At 33.5% G+C, this 19,904-nt stretch overlaps 1 protein-coding gene across 9 annotated transcripts in view; it reads right to left on the bottom strand.

Annotated features, from left to right (window-relative positions):
- Window positions 1–19,904, bottom strand: part of NOL4 (nucleolar protein 4) — a 361,044-nt gene that overhangs the window by 229,603 nt on the left and 111,537 nt on the right. For all 9 annotated transcript variants that reach the window (XM_044774554.2, XM_044774556.2, XM_044774560.2 and 6 more), the window contains 3 exons: window positions 19,504–19,615; window positions 18,478–18,590; window positions 12,427–12,559 (listed from right to left, as the gene is read on the bottom strand). In XM_044774554.2, coding sequence (XP_044630489.1) covers window positions 12,427–12,559; window positions 18,478–18,590; window positions 19,504–19,615 — 358 coding nt within the window. The remainder of the gene's footprint in view (window positions 1–12,426; window positions 12,560–18,477; window positions 18,591–19,503; window positions 19,616–19,904) is intronic.

Below are 19,904 nucleotides of genomic sequence, written 5' to 3'. Positions count from 1 at the left end.
TCAAGATATTGCCCCGTTATACCTTAACAGTTTACAAAACACACAGCCTCTGCATGTGCTGTTGCTTCTGCCTAAAGTGCTCTTGTGCCTTTTTCACCTATGAACTGTTGTTCATCTTCTGGGTCACTTCTGAGGCATTTCCAGCTCCTCCACGGCCAGGTGAAAACAGTGCCACTGCCATACTCTTTCATGAGGGAGTACCCTCGTTCCCTTCATAGTGATTATCACAATTTGTAGTGATAAATTTAGTCTTGTGCCTCCACCCTACTAGACTATATGTCAATGTTCATAGTATGGACCCCTCTTATGATTTGTACACTGCTGAATTTCCAGCACTTACTATAATCCTGGCACATAGTAGGCGGTCAATAAATATTTGTTATAAATGACTATATTATCTTATTGATTCCTATCATAAACTCTGTGACATTAATAAGGCAAATATTACCCCTACTTGAAAATGGAGGACTCTTAGGCTAATTGTATGTGAGACAATATCCATCAGGACACACAGTTTATGTCACAGAACTGGATCCAAACTTTGGTCCTGTGAACCCTGGTCCACTGCTATCCATTGTACCACATTCTTGTCCACTGTCATCTTTAACAATAGTTTGGAATCTGCATTATAAAGAATTCTTAGCAAACACTTGCTTAACAAGGTAAGACTATTTTTAGTAGCAAACAGCAGGATTGTTTCAACGAAAGAAAACAAAAGACATGGTTTAATTTTGAAATGAGAATAATATGTGACCCAAGAGACTATTTTAATTATTAAACTGCATGATCGTTATTAAAATATCACCACCATGGGGTAAGAAATGTTTTCCAAGAGAGAGTCAAAATACCTAGTCTATCTGGAGCTTATTGATAAAATTTTCATACCCAGAATAACAGTTTGTAGTCTTCTTTTTAAGAAAGTAGGAATAGACCCCTATCTAAGGATGCAAATGCAGAAGCTGGCCTGTTTACAGATTGGCTGGCTGAAAAGCCCTATAAAATATATAAGGATATTCACAATCGTTAGACAAAAAATGTGCCCAAGTGGTAACTGGTTCTATTCTTAACCTCTCAATTCACTAACTCTACATTCTCAAAGCTGCAACGTCTCACAAGCACTTAATAAACTTTATTGGTCCAGTTTTGTTCTTTTGAGAGACGCAAGTAATTTCAATTTATAATAATAAATGGCATCTTTTGAAGTTTGATGTTTTATTTTGAGAGTTTGCTAACATTTGTGTAGGGCTGAATATTCCATCATTATATAAGTCTACTTAGCTTATTCTGGATAATTTCCACATTATGTACCCTTTAACACCCTTTTTAAAATGTTTTTATTAGGTTAACATAACTGTTATCATTATATAAAGTATGTTATTTTAAGACATGATTTGTATGATTAATATTTTAAAACAGCTTATTTATCTGGATGTTTTTGGTAGGAAAATGGCGCTCTTTATCCAAAAAAGTGCACTTTGTTATTTCACACAAAGCAAAGCTATGTTACCCAAAAAAAGCTTATGAGATAAGATAAATCATTATTGGCAGGAGTGGAGAGTCATGAATGAAAAGTATTTTTTTTTTCATTTCTTTCAAAGCTTGGTCTTATTATTTAGAATAAAGCACAGCGAAATAAAATGAGAAGATTCAAAATAATGAATGCAGTAGAGGAGGTCAATCACAATTTCTTATTGTCCTTTCTATACAAGGGAAGAATAGGGGGGAATGAAAGAAATTGTCAAAAGTCAATTACATATTTAACAGATAAAAGAAAATATGAATTTTAAATGCAGGGCAATTATTGTCAAGAGATGTTATTGAAATAAACAGAATTTAAGTTTGCTACTCCTGCTTTAGGAAGCTATATGAAACCAATAGATTTCAATGGCTAGAAATAATATTTTAATTTCTTCATGACAATGTAGAAACAAAGAAGACACATGCATGAAAATAGGAAAGTATGGGGAAACATCTACAAGTAGCTATTATAGATAGATTAAAAAGCACAAGAAATACTAAAATATTGGCCAGAATATTAATTCTCTGTTCAGGAAATAAGAACATGATGGGATGGTTGAGCATGCACGGCATAAAATAATGTGTATAAGCAAGCATAAGTTACAGAATATAATAAATGCAATGGTTACAGAGGTGGGCTTGTGGCAGCTTAGAAAGTCATCTTTTTTCTTACAGAAATAATACGTATCTATTGTGAAAATCTGTAAATTACATAAAAGTGCAAAAAGAAAATAAGAATCACCCATAATTGAGCCCCACAAAAAACTAACTACTGTTACTGTCGTCATCTATATATATTTTAAGTTATTTTATTGAGGTCATATTGGCTTATAACATTGTGTGAATTTTAGGCGTACATTATTATGTTGCAACTTTTGTATAGGCAGCATCGTATTCACCCTCAATAGTCTAGTTTCCATCTGTCATCATACATGTGTGCCCCTTGACCCCTTGGCCCTTCCCTTACCCTGTTTCCCACTGGTAATCACCAAACTGTTCTCCTTTTCCATGTGTTTGTTTGTTTGTTTGAAACTCATCTTTAAAGACATAGGCTCCAGATCCAGAAGGCTTGTGTTCCAAGCCTGCTTCTACCACTGAGAAATTGGGTAATGATAGGCTAGTTACTTAGCCTTAGTTTCCCCATCTAGCCACAAAAACAACACCAGTCTCTACCTCATACAATTGTTGTGAAAACCTAAAAAGTTAATTCTTGGGACAGTGCCTGGCATACAGCAAGCAGTCAAGACATTTTAGTTCTTGTCATCATCTATCTTCACTTTCCTTTGGAAATATCTAAAACAATAATTTGATTTTAGATGGTCAAATACAGATGATAGTTTAGATGTTTTTCATCAATTCTAAAGTAGAATTATGTATATGACATTTTAAATAAACAAACCACTGATGTTGTTGACTTACATTAAGAGAGTAAGCATGTCCTCACTGAGACCAATTTAGAACACTGGCATCAGCATTCAGTGTATTAAACTCCTCCATACCCATAATGCTAATATGATTTTTCTTGATTGCCTTATGATAGATTTGAATAAAGACAAAGCTAAGCAGTGATGAGCTGTATTTTTTATTGTTATAATGCTACGATCTATTCTCCAAGACATTACGTTATAGCAATAATGTTATGTTTGTGAAATAAATCCCCATACTGAGAGATAGGCTGATTGATATTTGAAATCCAAAAGTCTTAAAATTCTGAAATGTATATAGACATTTGAGGTTGCTAAAGCTTTAATGATGTTGCTGTTGAAGGAAACCCTCCAGTACCTCAGGACCTTAGGATAAATTTCATAAAAAACACTTGAAGGAAAACAATCATTATTGTTGAAAGTACTAAAACTCTCTCTGTCTCCCTTCCTCCATTCATTCTTCCCTCCATCTCCACATACACACATTACCCCCCCCATATATATATATGTATATGTATGTATGTATATATATACATGCTTATGTACACACACACATTCGGGAAGGAATGGGGATAAGTGTTCTTATGAATGATGTTCCTAATGAAGAGGAAAAAGAAGGGAGTGTTAATTTCACATTTTGGCAATCCATGAGCCTTTGCATTGACTACAATTTACCAAAGGCATGGAAGACTGGTAGCAAAAACAAGACAGAGAATAACTCTGGGTGATTCACAACTGGAGGGAAAAATTGGGAGAGTGGGAAGGCTGCCCCTTCAGTTGTCACACTGGTTTTCTAAATACTCCTCATACATATATCTTGGAATTAAAATGGCTCTTTAAAGAAGTGAAAGGCTAGCTGAGAGAAGGATAGGGTTGTCTCCATCATTCTTTAATCCCTTTCTCCAGTCTGAGAAAACATAAACCAGTTTAGAGATATATAGAAAATGATGTAATCTCATTCATTTTTTTTTAAAAAGTGATTTATTAGGATGAGGACAACAAAATGTGATAGATGAGAAAAAGAATCCTAAAGGATGAACGCTCAGACTGTTCTGGAGCTAGAACGAATCCTAGAGAGAGGTTATCTAAGCTCCTTATTTATAGATGTAGAAATGGTTACCTAAAGAAGTTAATTCGTAAATAAGGCTGAAAAACTAGTTATTGGCAGATATGGGATTTAAAAAAAAAATAACAAGTCTCAAGATTTAAAATTAAGAGTTTCTTCATGCTGCCTTCTTAATGAAATCACTTTAGGATCTCAAAGCTACTTTATTGTTTCATTGCTCCTGAGTAGATGTGGGAGGTAGATAAGGGAGGAAGCACAGGCATCAGGAACTCCAAAGTAAGATGTAAAAAGGACAGAGTACTCATTCATGGGCAAGAAAATCAACTACCTATCTAAGGGTTGAGTGCACTTTCACTACAGAATCAAGAAGATGGGGAAGAAATTTCAAAATGGTATTTCAATTCAAAACCTACATTCCACTGTATGTCGAACACTGTGCTTGGCTCCAAAGGCAGTGTGCAAGGATGCATAAGATATGCTCTGTTTCCTGCCCCCACAGTGCTCCTAGTCAAGTAAAGAAATGAGACTGATAAGAAAACAAATATAGTATAAATTTACAATGAATATAAGAAAATATCCTTTCAACTGCTTTCTTCAATACCCTCCGACTATTCTTTTATTTTATACACCCACCATCTAATTATGATCTTTGTAACCCTAGTAAATAAAGATTTTTACGGTCAATTTAGCCCAATTTTATAGCTGCTTTACATCTCTGTACAACTTTCATGCAGTAGCAGTTTCAAAACCCTTTGACATTGAAATTATTTTCGCCTAAAGGCCAAAGCTGTTTTTTAAAAAAGTAATAGCTGACCCACTCTAGCAACAAGAAAGTTGTAAAGAAACACAGCATAGTGTTGACTTTACAGTAAGAGTTCATAAAGGCTAGCCAGCTGATAGTAAAAACAAAACAATTAGAAAAAAAGTTAGTTGCTCAAGAATTTCAAATTGGAAAAATTCAAGTGGTTCTGATTTTTTAATATATCGGATCCAGGCATTTATAGGTTCAAGGTTTATTTGAATAAATGCACAAAAGATATATACTTTCTAACATCTCTCCAGGGTCATGTGGATTCTTGACCTTATTTATGTATTATCAGACAGACAAAACTCAAAATTCAAAGACTAATGGGTCTAGTATCTTCTACTTGGTTCTAACAGAATTTTGGCATTTCCTGGAGGTGCTGCAACCTTGAACACTAGATCCATGTAATCATTCATGGACCAGTGAACACCACCATGAAGATAAGGACAAACCACAAGAGAAATACTTCAAAACAAAGACCTAACCCAGAAGTAAAATTCCAAATTAATCTGACATCCTTCCCTGATCAGATTAGACTCTCCGAGGTAAGCCTGGAACCAAGCCAGTTCCCCCTAATTTTCCAGAGATCCAGGACCTAGCTAGGACTGGATTGGTCTCTGGGGTGTGCAAGCTTCCCACTGAAATCAATAAACTAAATTTCTAAACAAACATTCACTTATATTAAAAACAACTTATTCGGTACAAGTATCAAAAAGCAGACTGTTAAGAGAAAAATAAACTTTCAAATAATATGACCCAAAATGCAAGAATAATATTCCCTGTAAAAACAGTTTAAAAAATGTAGAACGAATCATCTTTTTTCCATACTTATGCTTTATATGTAAGCCAAATTGCAATTTCTTCTTCTGCTTTTGGAAAGAGAATTACTTCTCAAAATCAATTTCAAATGATTAAATACACACACACACAAGCATACATACTATTACAAAAGAATCTAGCAACCAAAATTTCCTCTGATTCATCATAACATTTCTCCTAATTATCTATTTTCTTTACATTACTTATAAAGATATTTTATATTTCTGCAAATTATGATATAATTATTTTTAGAGCAACTGCTAGGAAGAGAAAGTTTTCCAAAGCTTCATCAGCTCAAATATCTCAACCTAAGATAATTAATTCAATACATTCATCATGTAAATTATTTTTTAATCTACCATTAGAACAACTTGAATTAAGGAAGAGCAGCAGAATTGTATCATTTTCAGGTATTTTAAGTTCAGAAGTATATGCAACTTAAAAATTGAGAACAATAACACTGCTAAGAACAGATTCAATTTTGGAAGTTAAATACTTTATTACATGTATATAAAAAACACCCAACAACATTCTTTTAGCCATTTTTGCTTGGTGCAAAATTTCCTAAGCAATTAGAAACATTTAAAGGAAAACAAAGTTGGAACAAAGAAAATGACTTACACAAGACAACATAACCTCAGTAGGGAATTTGGTGTTCAGCCTAAAAAATTTTTAATTGCTTTCCTAATTAAAAATCATCATCATAAAAAATTAACCACTAAATTTAATTTCCTATTAAGTATAGTTTTACATCATTTTTATTAAAAACATGTTTTATTGTATTTTCCAACTAAATTAAATGGCAAATAGTAGTTGTTTTTAATTACTGGTTTATATGCTTTAATAACTACTTGAAACTATCCTATTCAGCTATATTAGATGCAATTTTGGTCACAGATATACTTTTACTAAAATTGTATTCACATATACACAGAGCAGTAAGAGTATTTTGTGTGTGTGTTTCTAAATTAAAGCCAATGTGGACAATATTCACATAGATAAGACCGCAAACAGACTGTAAAATTTTTTAGACTAGTAGGGGGGTGTTTTAAAAAGTGAAATAGCGCTTGTCATAACTTGTTATAAACAGTGGTACACAGCAATGGTCATAACTAAGAAAACAGTGTTAACTGAAGTCCATACAAATTTGCACATCAATAGTCTCTCAGAAGGTAATTTAGAAGGTAACACACCGAAAACAGCATTTTAACATGAACTACACCCACATGACTCAGTACCCCTTAGACTGTACTCATCTCGACACTCCAGCACTGCCAGGTAGAAGTGTGAGGAGTATCATCCAAAGTATGGTCTGGAATCTTGGCTCCACACATTTTCCCACATGATTGTCTTCGTCATAGGTGGGCCCTATGAATCTGTATCTTTTTTATAAATTCCCCAGGTAGGAGTCTATGCTGCCAGCTCAGCATATAATCTAAATTAGGACAGAAGAGAAAATGAAACTCCCACTACCATATCTCATTGCCAACTTATTTATCTCAAAACTAAATCACCATTTTTAAATTTACTCCATTCTCTGTTTACACTCAGAACAGGGCTACGGTCATTTTCCAAGTGTACAAATCAAGATATACATGATATACATGCACGTGCCTCATTGTTCTGAAACAGAAACACATTCCAATTTCAAAAACATTTTGCTTTCATATTCTTCATGTTCTATTTTAAGTTATTTTAAAATTTGAACTATTAGGTTGAACCCATATGGCGATTTCTAAACAAGCACTCACTTATATTAAAAACAACTTATGCAGTACAAGTATCAAAGAGCAGAATGTTAACTTAAAAGTAAACTTTCAAATAACATGACCTGAAATGCAAGAATAATATTCCCTATAAAAACACTTTAAAAAATGCATAACTAAGCATCTTACCACTTACCCTTGCCTAAGTACGTTTAAGTTCCCAAGAAAGAGACTTTTTAGAATTTTCTTTCTGAATGGGACATTTGCCTCCTTTTGGCCACCTAGGCCCTAAACATGCTTCTTATTTTGGGTGAATGCTATGTCATATTAGTCCCAGGGGGAGGCAAAGATCCCCCCGTACAGAAGCCAAAGGGGCTCAGAGAATCTTGGAAAAATATTTAACACAGGGATGTTTCTTCAATGGACTTCTTAACGCCGCCTCTTTCCAAACCAGTAAACTATGGATTATGACATGGGAAAAGTGTTTTAGGCTAATACGTTATCATACAAAATATCTCTGTGTCCCTGGAAGCAGGAATCTAACTTTAGATTCTAGATGGGACATTCTAGTCCTAGCTTTGAAGGACTGAGTGGACATCAGTGGGATTCAATTTTTTTTTTTTTCCCAAAGAGATTCAAAACAAGATAATTTTCTAAGTTTTGGAAACTGTCTTCTAACCTTTTGATCCTGAGAGCCACAACAGTTTAAAGGGAATGTTATGATTTTACTCAAAGGTAAGCAATTCAAATAATCAGAATACAGAATACTTACCAATTATATAATTAGCCTATAACATATTTATAACATATAAATTATTATGTAATTTTTACTATTGATATTTATGGTAAAAAAAATTTACCTGTTCTTAGTAGAGAAGGCGAAGTTCTTCAAAGTTTATTATAATTAAGCATGATTTTGTAAGCTCTGTCTATATATACACACTGTGGTTTAACATGGGCATGCGGGCTAGCCACTAAATTCCAATTCAATTTTTTTTCCTGTTTATCAAATATGGTCAGACCAATTGAAGTATACCAAAATATTTCTAGATTACAAATACTATCTGGAAAGGGGGAGACTGAAGTTCTGGAAGATTAACTATGTATGTCTAAATGTTGCCTTGAATATACGTTTTAAAGCTGAAGTAAATGTAGATGAACTCTTTCAGGGAATTCTTAACTCACAAATTGTTTTCCCTCTTTTCTTGTTTCTATTGATGACCACAACCCTTTGCCTGGCACACAGAACACTGTTTGTTAAGGTTTCAATGTATAAACAAGCCATTGTTTAACACATTAACGAAGTACCAAATACTGTAAAAAAAAAAACTATGCTTAAAGAAATCTCCACATTACTCCATTAAGTTGAGAGACAATCAAGGGATATTGAACACACTCTCCTAATACACTGTTATTCCTACCCGTGTTATAATCATCGGGAAGGATTCCTAAATATCACAATATGTTACTTCAATTCCTTTACAACAAGATCTTAAATTAATTACTTAATGTTAATGAAAACAGAACGTTTTAATTTGACTTTAAAAAATTTTAGATTATTCATGTCTTACAACTATTAAATTGAGCTAATACCCGTTGCCAGTCTTCCTCTTTTTGCTGAGGAAGATTGTCCCTGAGCTAATATCTGTGACCATCTTCTTCTATTTTGTATGTGGGATGCTGCCTCAGCATGGCTCGATGAGCGGTGCATAGGTCCATGCGCAGGAACTGAACCCATGAACCCTGGGCAGCTGAAGCAGAGAACGCAAACGTAACCACTACTCCAGTAGGCTAGGCCCATCACAAGCTTTAAATTGCGTGCTGCTTTGAATAGCGTGATGAAATCTTGCGCCCTCCTACTCTGTCCTGCTGGGGATGTGAATCATCCCTTTGTCCAGCATATCCACACTGTATACACCACCTGTCCATTAATCACTAAGTAGCCCCCTCGGTGATCAAATCAACTGCCATGGTATCGCAGTGCTTCTATTTAAATAAACTTTATTTTACTTAATAATGGCCCCAAAGTGCAAGAGTAGAGATGCTGGCAATTCAGATCTGCCATAGAGAAGCCGGAAAGTGCTTCCTTTAAGTGAAAAGGTGAAAGTTCTTGACTTAATAAGGAAAGAAAAAAAATCATATGCTGAGGTTGCTAAAACCTACAGTAACTTTTATTACAGTTGCTGTTATAATTGTTCTATTTTATTATTAGTTATTGTTGTTAATTTTTTACCATGCCTAATTTATAAGTTAAACTTTATCATAGGTAGGTATGTATGTATAGGAAAATACATAGCATATGTAGAATTTGGCACTATTCGTGGTTTCTAGTATCCACTAGGGGTCTTGGAACTTATCCCCTGAAGACAAGGGGAGACCACTATATGCACATGTGTTTGTGTACATGTGTGTGTAAGTACAAAGAAAAATAGGGGATGATACATCGGTTTGTCACTATGGGTTACCTAGGCGAGTGCTGTTGTCGGGGGAAAGGAAAAAGAAAAGGAAGCACAAAAAATATGTAATACTGATGTGACAAATCACAGTTATGGTGAAAAGTTGTAATTTAATCATTTAAATAATAGAGTATTTAAGACCTATCTCAAATGGAGCAACTGAAAGGAAAAGCAAAAGCATAGGAAGATACATTAATTGATATAGTGTCTGCATTCTAGAAAAGGAACAGCTAATAAATAAGAAAAATAATACAGTTTCATACAGTGATAATTCATCTTAAGAATGTTAAACTTTAGGTAATGGATGGGGGAGATAGTCCTGAGCTCAGGAAAGACATCAAGGCTTGGAGAAGTAAATACGGAATTCATTATGGTACAGATGGTATGGAAGACCACATGATGTGACGTGATCATCTAGAGAAAGAGTGTAGAGGAAGAGAGAAGTAAGAGTTGCATTGTAGAGCATTCCAACATCTATAGAATGGGATATGGAAAAGGAAGTCACAGAGATGACTGAGACAGAGACCCTCCAGAAAACAAAGGGTGTGTTGTCCTTTAATGTTAGTGTTGAGGGAGGTGAGGAATAAGTTCTGACCAATGAATTCGGCAATACAAAGACTGCTGGTGATGTCCACAAGAGCAAGTGAAGTGGAGTGGTGAGGATGACAGCCTACCTGAGATGAGTCAAAAAGAGTATAGGTGAGGAAGTGGAGATGATGGACAACTCTTTCAATGAGTTTTGTTGTACAGTATGTGACAGGAGTCACGCAGAGAAATGGAGCAATGAATGGAGGGGCACAATGGAACCAATGGAGGCTTTCTAAAGAGGATATTTATTACAACATCTTTGTATGCTGATCCTGGGGAAAATCTATGATGCAGGAGAAAGAAGAGATAATTGCATGAGAAAATTCAATGAGGAGTGTGAGGAAAAGGCATTTAACCTGTAAGGGAAGGCTTAGGATTAGGTTGGAGAAGGAACAACTAGATAGATCCTTATTGAGGCATACTTCAATATATTATAAGAAAGTGCTTTCTTTTAAGAGTAAGTAATATTTGAAGTTATTCCACTGCATTTTATTAAAATCACTATAGATTTTTATCCCATCTGCTGTACCCTAGCTAAAGATCCACAACTGGCAACTTCAAACAAGAAAACCATGAATTTGCATCATGAGAGACATCTTCTTGCCATTTACATTCTCCAAAATTATAGACTAAAAAAGATGATGACATAAACAGGCAAAATACGTGAACAAATATTAATAGAGTATACACACACATATATACGCATCTATATAAGTGTATATGTATATATATTCAGTTATTTTTCAATCCTGGTGCTATGCAATTTCCACTGACAAAATCAAAATCTGAAGATGTCTACTCATATTTTAGAAGAAAAAAGATAATTTACATCTAATTCAGAAGAACTTCATTCTTAGAAATTTCCCAAATAAATGTCTTCTCTACCGCAGTAGTTACTCTGCTATGTTGTGAGTAAGATAAGATTTTAAAATCACTGATCGAAGCACTCCCCCTTCCTCGTACTCATGCCAACAAGGACACCAGCATCTTTCAGACTCATCTGAAGTATGAGAAAAAATCTCCATGCTTTTTTTTGGATTTTTGTATGCTTAAAACCAGGGATTTCTTAAACCTTGACAACACAAGCAGAATACTAATAGCAGATAGAAATGTGGCAATCTTTTGCAACCAGTTTTTAATATGAAGCAAGGAAAGAGTTTTATTTCCCCACCTACACCCAGGTAGGCACAAAACAATACTGTAGTCAAAAAGTTTATGTAAACCTGGTTAATCACAGAAATAATAAACTAATGTTGAATAAAATTAGCCCATTTCTTTCTACTTATAATCCTTAATTTTCATTCACAATTACCCAGGAAAGGTACATCTACTTGCATACATAGTTTTATACTTAGAAAAACAAAAATCTACAAAGATAGTTTTTAAAGACCCCTGAAAATATTCGACCTAAAGCATTTCGACCTAAAACTTTCTCTGCATATCCAGTTTTCTTCGTATCAAGAACAACGGGATGATTCAGGAATCTTCAATGGACCAAGAATAAGAAGAGACCATGATCTCTCTTTCCTTTACAGGTGAATAAAATAGCTCAAAATCCCAGCAAAAATCTTCTTATTCAGCAAAACCACTTTGGTAAAACTGCTTTTATATCAACTTCGTTTTTAGTTACAATTTTGTCTTTTAGTAAAAGAAAAACATCTAAATTATTCTTTTGATCACATTTAAACTCTTAATTCAGTCAGAGGAATGATGGTCCAAGCAACCAAAGCTAGAGAAACACTATCAAAGAGACCCAAACTACATTGATACAACATGTTTCAAGTTCAGGGAGCAAAACATGGGCAAGCTTGGCTTTTTATAACTAACATTTGTTTATAAATCAGCCCATTACCCAAGTTTTGAGCAAGTACTTGAACCCCAACAATAATGGAGATGTAACCTGAGTACATAGAAAAAGTCCCCACAGAAACAAACAAAAATTGACACAAGAGTAAGAGGTGGTTGTTGTTTTAATAAATTCTGACTCCGATTTTTGGTGTTTTGTTTTGTTTATTTGTTTGTTTGTTCAATTTGAAAGTCTTACCATCTTGCTGACCATGAAGAGCCTGGGGACTCTGCATTCTTTCCTCAAGATTGGAGCTGAGATCGGAGTTCACAGCGGACATCCGTGTTGAATCACTCATATCAAATTCATCACTTTCTATTGAACTTTCATCCTGAAAATGGTTTTAAAATATCATAAAGCATCATAAAATACAACACACTCAAATAGTGACCGTTTTATCTATAAGGTCAGTTAGAGTTTAGCCAGTAAGCAAGCTTTTACAGAACTTGGTAAAATACATTGCACATTAATTGATACATGAAATAATAAATAATGGCATGATTTCTCCCTTTAAGGAATTTCAAGACTTGTGAAGATTCAAACAATGTATCTATGTACAGGAAGATTTAAAAGGTAAAATTATGTGCCTAGGGAGAATATCATTGGGGAATTATCCTTAACAATGAAAGAATGGATTTTTTTTAATTAGTAAAAAATTTCCTAAAAGAGTCAATTACAAACATAGCATAAAGAGAAATACACATTTTGACTTTAAAAATAAGTGACCTAATAAAATATTATAAGCAAAGTCTTACAATACAATAAGAAAACCTTAATCAAAAAATTTTCATTGGTAAACAGAACGGATTCTAATAATAGACAAACTTACATCGCTGGGTTCAAAGTCCACATTTATTGCAGAGCAAGGTAATTTTAGTACACCCTTTCTTTCCTTACAAGTAAATGTGAACTTCACTGCAACCACAAAAAGGAATTCTAGGTAAAATTGTGCAAGATCCATTTACCGAAAGCCAGATCACCAAATGGCTAAATTACCAAAAGGCCAATTTTCCAAATGGCCAATTCATCAAAACCTGTCAAATATCAACCTAAACCAAATCTAAGATATTTTGCTGTCGTCATTTCACTGTAGCAAACTCCTTTTGGAAAACTGATTTTCAGAGAAATAGTGTGTTATGCAGGCAGAAAGTCTTGAGAAACCTGTGTAAAATATTGTAAATATTTAATCGAAATCACCAGGTTTAGTCAAAACCACTTAATTTGTAAATGTTTGATCTGAGAGTTTAACATTAATATAATAATTAGCAGTAGCAGTAGTGGTAGCACCATTATTTATGGTGCAGACATTGTTCTTTATTTATTCACTCACTTCATCTTCATCTTAACCTATGAGTTAGGTACCAGGATCCATCCAATTTTACAGATTGAGAAATTGAGGCACAGAGCTGTAAGTGATTTATCCCACTATTATATACCAGAACTGGGATTCATATGAAGTCACCCAGGCTTGAGAAAATAGCTGTTCATTAATTCAGAAGGAAATGCCACCCTGTGAGCCTTCTGGGCAATCAGCCACAAAGATTTCTCCCGGTGGCATGCCTTCTCTCTTGGTACGCTAGGTTTTCTCCAATTCTAAATTCTAAGACAATTCAAAGCATCTGAAATAAATATATATGTTAAAAAGAGAAAAAACAGAATTCAATGTGCACATCAATGAGCACCACATACATACGAATTTATGCACACATAGCTCAACGACAGAGATATCCAGCACGTATACTACACACAGTGTCTGTGACATCATAGTATTTTAGTGCACATTCTTTAGAACCAGACTGCCCAGTTCAGATCCGTGCTCTGTCACTTATCAGATGTGTTACTTCAAGCAAGTTACCCAACCTTTCTGTGTCTCAGTTTCCTCATTTATAAAATGGGAATAATAATGGTATCAGTCTCATGGGGCCAAATAAGGATTGAGGGGGTATAATATATTTAAAGTAGTTAGAACAATATCAGATACATAATAAGCATGGAACTGTTTGATACTGTTATGTAGAATATATAACAAATTCTGGAGTAAATAATGTTTCATATTTATTATATTATATGAAACATACACAAAATAAATTTAAATATAATAATAAAGATGAACATGTGTTTATAAAGCAGCTGTGTATTCTACATAAACATAGTCTTTATAATAAGCGTTTATTATATATACTACAAATAGCTAACTGTACGTAATCTAGTAAAATAATGTTTCCATAGTGTGTGTATATATACAACCATCTGAGATACATACATGTGTGTGCATATAAAACTTGCGTATATGAGAATATGTGTGTGTGTGTTCAAGGAAAAGGTAGATACAAAGAGCCAGATCACAGTCTCCATGCCATGGAATGGTTCTAGAAACTACTATAGCACATTATGGATAATCAATACACATTTTATGACCACTCTTGTAAGCATACTTTTTAAGGAATTTGGACAAGAAATTAAAATGGTTATGTAACCAAATGGACTTGTCCTGTATTTGTTTTGTATTTTTATTTTTTTTAAATCACCATTTTAAAGTATTTATCACAAGTCGCTTAATGATTGTGACTATTTTAAATATTTTCCTCTATGATTTCCTATGAAAGACAATTTACTTTTCATAATTCTACTCCTCATTAGAATATGAATTATCCAATTGCTTACATTTATAAAGGGCTTTAATGAAATTAAGTGCATGCATTCCTACTGTAAGTTCTATTCTAATTATTAACTGATTAAATTATCTTTTAATAAAAAATGGTGCAAGTGTATAAAATGTAATACTGTAATTTTTTATTATCAACAGAGAGATAATGCTAATCACCATAGGAAGAAATTACTGAAGATTTCTAAGGGGAAAGAATCAGAAAACTCGATGGATATGATATTAACTATTTTATTCATGATCATCTTTAGGTCATTCCTCTAAATCCTTCCCTGGAGGAGTATTTTGTTTTGTATGACAACCAGGAAAAGAATCTCCACATCCTACAATGTGAGCTTATTCCTATGTTACTAAAATCTCGTTATAATGAAAGCCATGGCAAACCCCCATAGAATTCTGCTTCCTTGAAACTTACTTTTTACAAATTATAACAAATATTTTACTGTAAAAAATAATTTTCTTCCCAGTCTTCTCCCTTTTAAAAATCACATTTAGTACTTTTTTAAAAACTTTATTACTGAGATTTTATTTCTATTTTGAGAAGTTTCTGGGAATTCACATTTTTAACCTGTTCCATATTTCATTTTAGTTTTCAAATTCAGGTTTTACCTCTAAAGAGTCCCTACCATATATCTCCTGATTTCCATTGCTATTGTCCTGATCAGTTTAAGATCTCATTTTCTCATATCCTGAAGGACATAATAGGAGTGTGTCCTAATTATCCACCCGCCTCCAGTTTCTTCTCATCAGTCCTGTTCATCAACTACTGCCAAATTAATCTTCCCATTTCAGAACATGCTACTTCTCTACTCACAAGTTTGAAGTTATATCCAAGTCAATACAACTAGCATGTAAGCTATTCAGTCAAATATTTAGGGTTTTCCATGAGACTGCTTGAATATCACTCCCACCAATCTCATCTTTGTGCTGTTTTTCACTGACCTTATGCTCAAATCAACTTAAAACCTATATTATTAGCCTTTCTATGAAATGCACCTCCTCAAACCTTAATGTGCCTGAGTGTAGATCTTGTTAAAAACTCAGATCACCCGTTCCCACACATCGGATTTAGAATTAGAATCTTGGGGTGGGAGTCCTGCAACATGCAGTTCAGTAAGCTCCACAGTGTCTCTAATGCTGGTTATTTAGTCAGTCCCTTTAAGAAAACATTCTGCAGTGATGAAATTGTTCTATAATAGTCCCTATTCAGTAAGGTGACCACCAGCCTCACTTGGCTATTGAGCACTTGAGATGTGATTAGAGCAACTAAAGAATGGAAAATTTAATTTTAGTCAATTTGAATTAATTTTTAACTAAATTTAAATATCCACATGTGGCTAGTGGCTACTATATTGGACAGTGCAGATTTGACAATTCCTCACTATCGGATCTTGAAAATATTTTAAATCATTCACTATTAGCTATGCAATAAAAATCCTAATATATAAATTGTTTCATACATCACATTCCTTAGTATAAATTTCTAGTCAAAGCATATAAATAACTTTTAAAAGTTTTAATAATTATTGCCAAACTCTCCTGCAGAAAGTTTGTTCCAGTTTAAATGCTCATCAACAGTTTATAAGAAAGTCAGTTGATCTTAAATTGGATACAAGATTTTGTAATCCTAAAAAGATTCCTATTCCTGGCCTTCTTTATTTCTCTTAATAGCATTTAGCATCTTATATACACACTTTCATTATTTACTACCTTTATTGTCTGTTCCCCCCCGCCCACTGGAAGATCAGCTTAACAAAGGCAAGATTTTTGTCAATTTATTCACTGTTTAATTCCATTATCTATAAAAGTGCCAGTTACATAGAAGGCACCCAATAAATACTGGTTGAACTAATTGAATTAACACATTAAAATCCAGATATGACAATTTGAATTCCTAATCACAAAGGAATATCTTACTTGAATTCCATTTTAACCATGAATTCCCTTACTTGCCCTCTCATCTTTCAATAATCACAATTTCTAAAATTCTGTAAATAATCTAAGTAGACATTTATCTGAATATGTTTAAGGCAATGCACATCCAATTTAGTATTCTCAAAACATAAGGATAAGAGTTATTTTCCTAACCCAGTTATATATTTTAAAGGATCTATTTCCTTTGTGCGAAATACGTATGATTTTTTAGAAGCCAGAAAGATTCAGCATATGTGGGCTATGTTGTTGGCACAAAGTTGATCTTCTTACTTTTTGGCCTAGAAATAAACATCTATATCTAAATGAGCTTCTTACAAATAATTTGACAGGTCTAACTAGTTTTATGAGGTTTTGTAAAATCTTTTTTCCAATTATGTAATGAATCAGGGGAATAATTTTTCCATTCTCAGGAATGGATAGACATTAACATTTTGTAATTGTCTTTCATGTCTTTAACTCAACAATTTTATTACTATTTATTTAATCATTTATATGTAGCCATCTGGTAATATGGAACCTGACACTGCCACTGCACTAATACAGATCTTCTTACAGACTGTACCCTTAATAAAGTCTTTCGAGATAAAACAATTTTATAAACATAGTTTTGAGATTAAACCTGCTCAAATAAAGAGAGAAACAAAAAATTTGATTTGAGTTTTATAAAGTTAGCTCAACAAAGTAATTTTAAAGAATTTAATAATACTTCAACAAATAATGCTATATTTTAAAAATAAATATTTAACCATATTTCCTGTTCTAGAGAAATTTCAAGAAAGAGAGAATTTATTAGCCTGAGAAACTATCCCTAACAGAGATAATCTGAATATGTCTATCGATTAATGTCTACTAACTAGTTAACAAGGATTTACTAAACTCTTATTGTTATAAGCCTTTGAGAGAATATACACAGGTTACATGTGTAACTTGGTTCCTGCCTTTGGGATAATTCAACTAAACTGGGGAGTTAATTAGTATCCTAGAGAAAAATATTCAAAAAATGTGCATTTTATGTCTAATAAATGCCAGCAAACACATTGCTAGATTCTTATTATACAAATTAAATGGAATAATTTGAAACATCAAAACACTTCTAATTAAGAAGAATCACCACAAATTATCTCTAGAAAATGCAGAGAAGTAGACAAATATACAGAATATCAGTTAACCATTATTTATAACCAATAATGAAAAATAACCTTAAAATATAGACAAGATTTGGATGGTAGAGAAATGATTATACTTGAAATACCTATTAAATTGATTTTTCTGATTTCTAGGGAAAAACAGTCATAATACTAAAGGCTTGGATACTTTCCTTGGATACTCATTCATTTGTCATACTTTCTCCTGAACTTTCTAGTACTTTACCAAACCTAGCTCGATGGTGGTCAGCTAAGGAAAATGAATCTTTCTTGGGAATGAACAAATTCCCACATAGCACTAAGATGTATGTGCTAAGACAGGGAATCTCTATCAAGGACTAGAAGTTTCTGCCTGTTTCTCCATCTGTGCAATCCTAGTGACATCCCTTTCATTAAAAAATAAATTACCGTCTTCAAAATGCCGTCATGCTTAACGCGATAGTCATGGTTATCAAACTTCATTCTGACATGTAAGCGATACAAACATAGATATTTCCATTTTACCTCATCTTGCTGTGAGTTCAACAGCTGCAGTTTCATGTGCTTCATATAGGCCATGGTAATTGGCATGTTGTAATCAATCATGCTGGTCACCAAAGTGGGAGGTTTTCCATTATCTGTAATAAAATATTTTTAATGGGTAATGAAAGTGATACTGCATTCTACCTATAATTTCAGAATGATCCAATTTGGTCAAATTGAAATAAGATTCTAGATACCGAGTGTTTAGGAGATTGGTAGCATCGTAGAAGGATTGTAGAGAAAAATAACTGGTAAAGTTCTACAAAGGTGTATGGGCATGAATGAGCCCTATGGAAAAATTAGTTATTTCTAACTAGAGGGGAGCTTTTTGACATCATGGTAATAATGAGTGAAGCTACCATAGTGATAAAATACAATTATTTGTAGTTTTGTATTTTTCTCCTTTGCTGCACACTTATTTTCTATATGCACTACTTGAACGCAAAAGGAAATTATCTTTTCTTTTTCTTTTTATTTTGTGCTAGTCTATTCATCCTTCAACACATGGGAATGGGATAGCCTAAATGTATCTTTGAGATTAATTTGATCTCTGAGAGAAATTCATAGAAATGGAAAATAATCTAGATAATTCTTGATGAAAGCTAAAGCCACTCAATTTTTATGTAAGAATTTCAGTGATGGAACTCCATACTATTCATCACTTTCAGAAATAAGGAGTTGGTAGATTTATAAGGACACTTGATAGAACATCAATTTCCTTGCTGAATGTATCTAAAATACCATGAAATACACATGATAAATGAAAATTAAAACATTATCACAGGAAAAAAAGTTATTTGCCACAGTCAAAACTGTCTTTCTTCTAAGCACGGACACTGAATTACTCTGTAAGTGGATACTCAAAATTCACTGCCTGCTACTTGAATAAGTGAGATGATCTGACTTGTTGAACTGTTTCAGTCTACTGCATTTTTATAAAAATGTGAGATATAAATTGCCATTATGAATAAAATTACTTTAAATCTCACTATTTGACACTGCAGCTACCTTTATGATCTGTTCCATCTGGGTTTAAATGCATTCTTTTCTGGCACTCTGAGCAGCTCATTAGAAATCGTGTCACCGCTTCTCTTGGTAGGAAGGCATAGCTCTCTGAAATCTGAAATGATTCACAAAACAGAGGTGTTATTATAGAAGCTGACTGGGCATGATTTAACAGAAATGATCATTGTATTTCCAAATAAGACGCATTATTCCATAATGGCAGGAAGCACAATGAAAGCATGCATTGCATACCATGCATCATTTCAAGAAATATCTATCCAACTTGATTGCATGTCTCTTAATACAGATAATAACGCAATGTGGAGAAAAAAATCAACCACATCTGGATGGATATCTGTTTATATTTCTGCATTTCTTTTAGGAAAAGTAATCACAGTGTACAG

This window comes from Equus asinus, chromosome 7, assembly GCF_041296235.1.
Source record: "Equus asinus isolate D_3611 breed Donkey chromosome 7, EquAss-T2T_v2, whole genome shotgun sequence".
Lineage (NCBI taxonomy): Eukaryota > Metazoa > Chordata > Mammalia > Perissodactyla > Equidae > Equus > Equus asinus.
The sequence above is the reverse complement of the archived record's forward strand: the minus strand, read 5'-3'. Positions and strand labels throughout refer to the sequence as shown.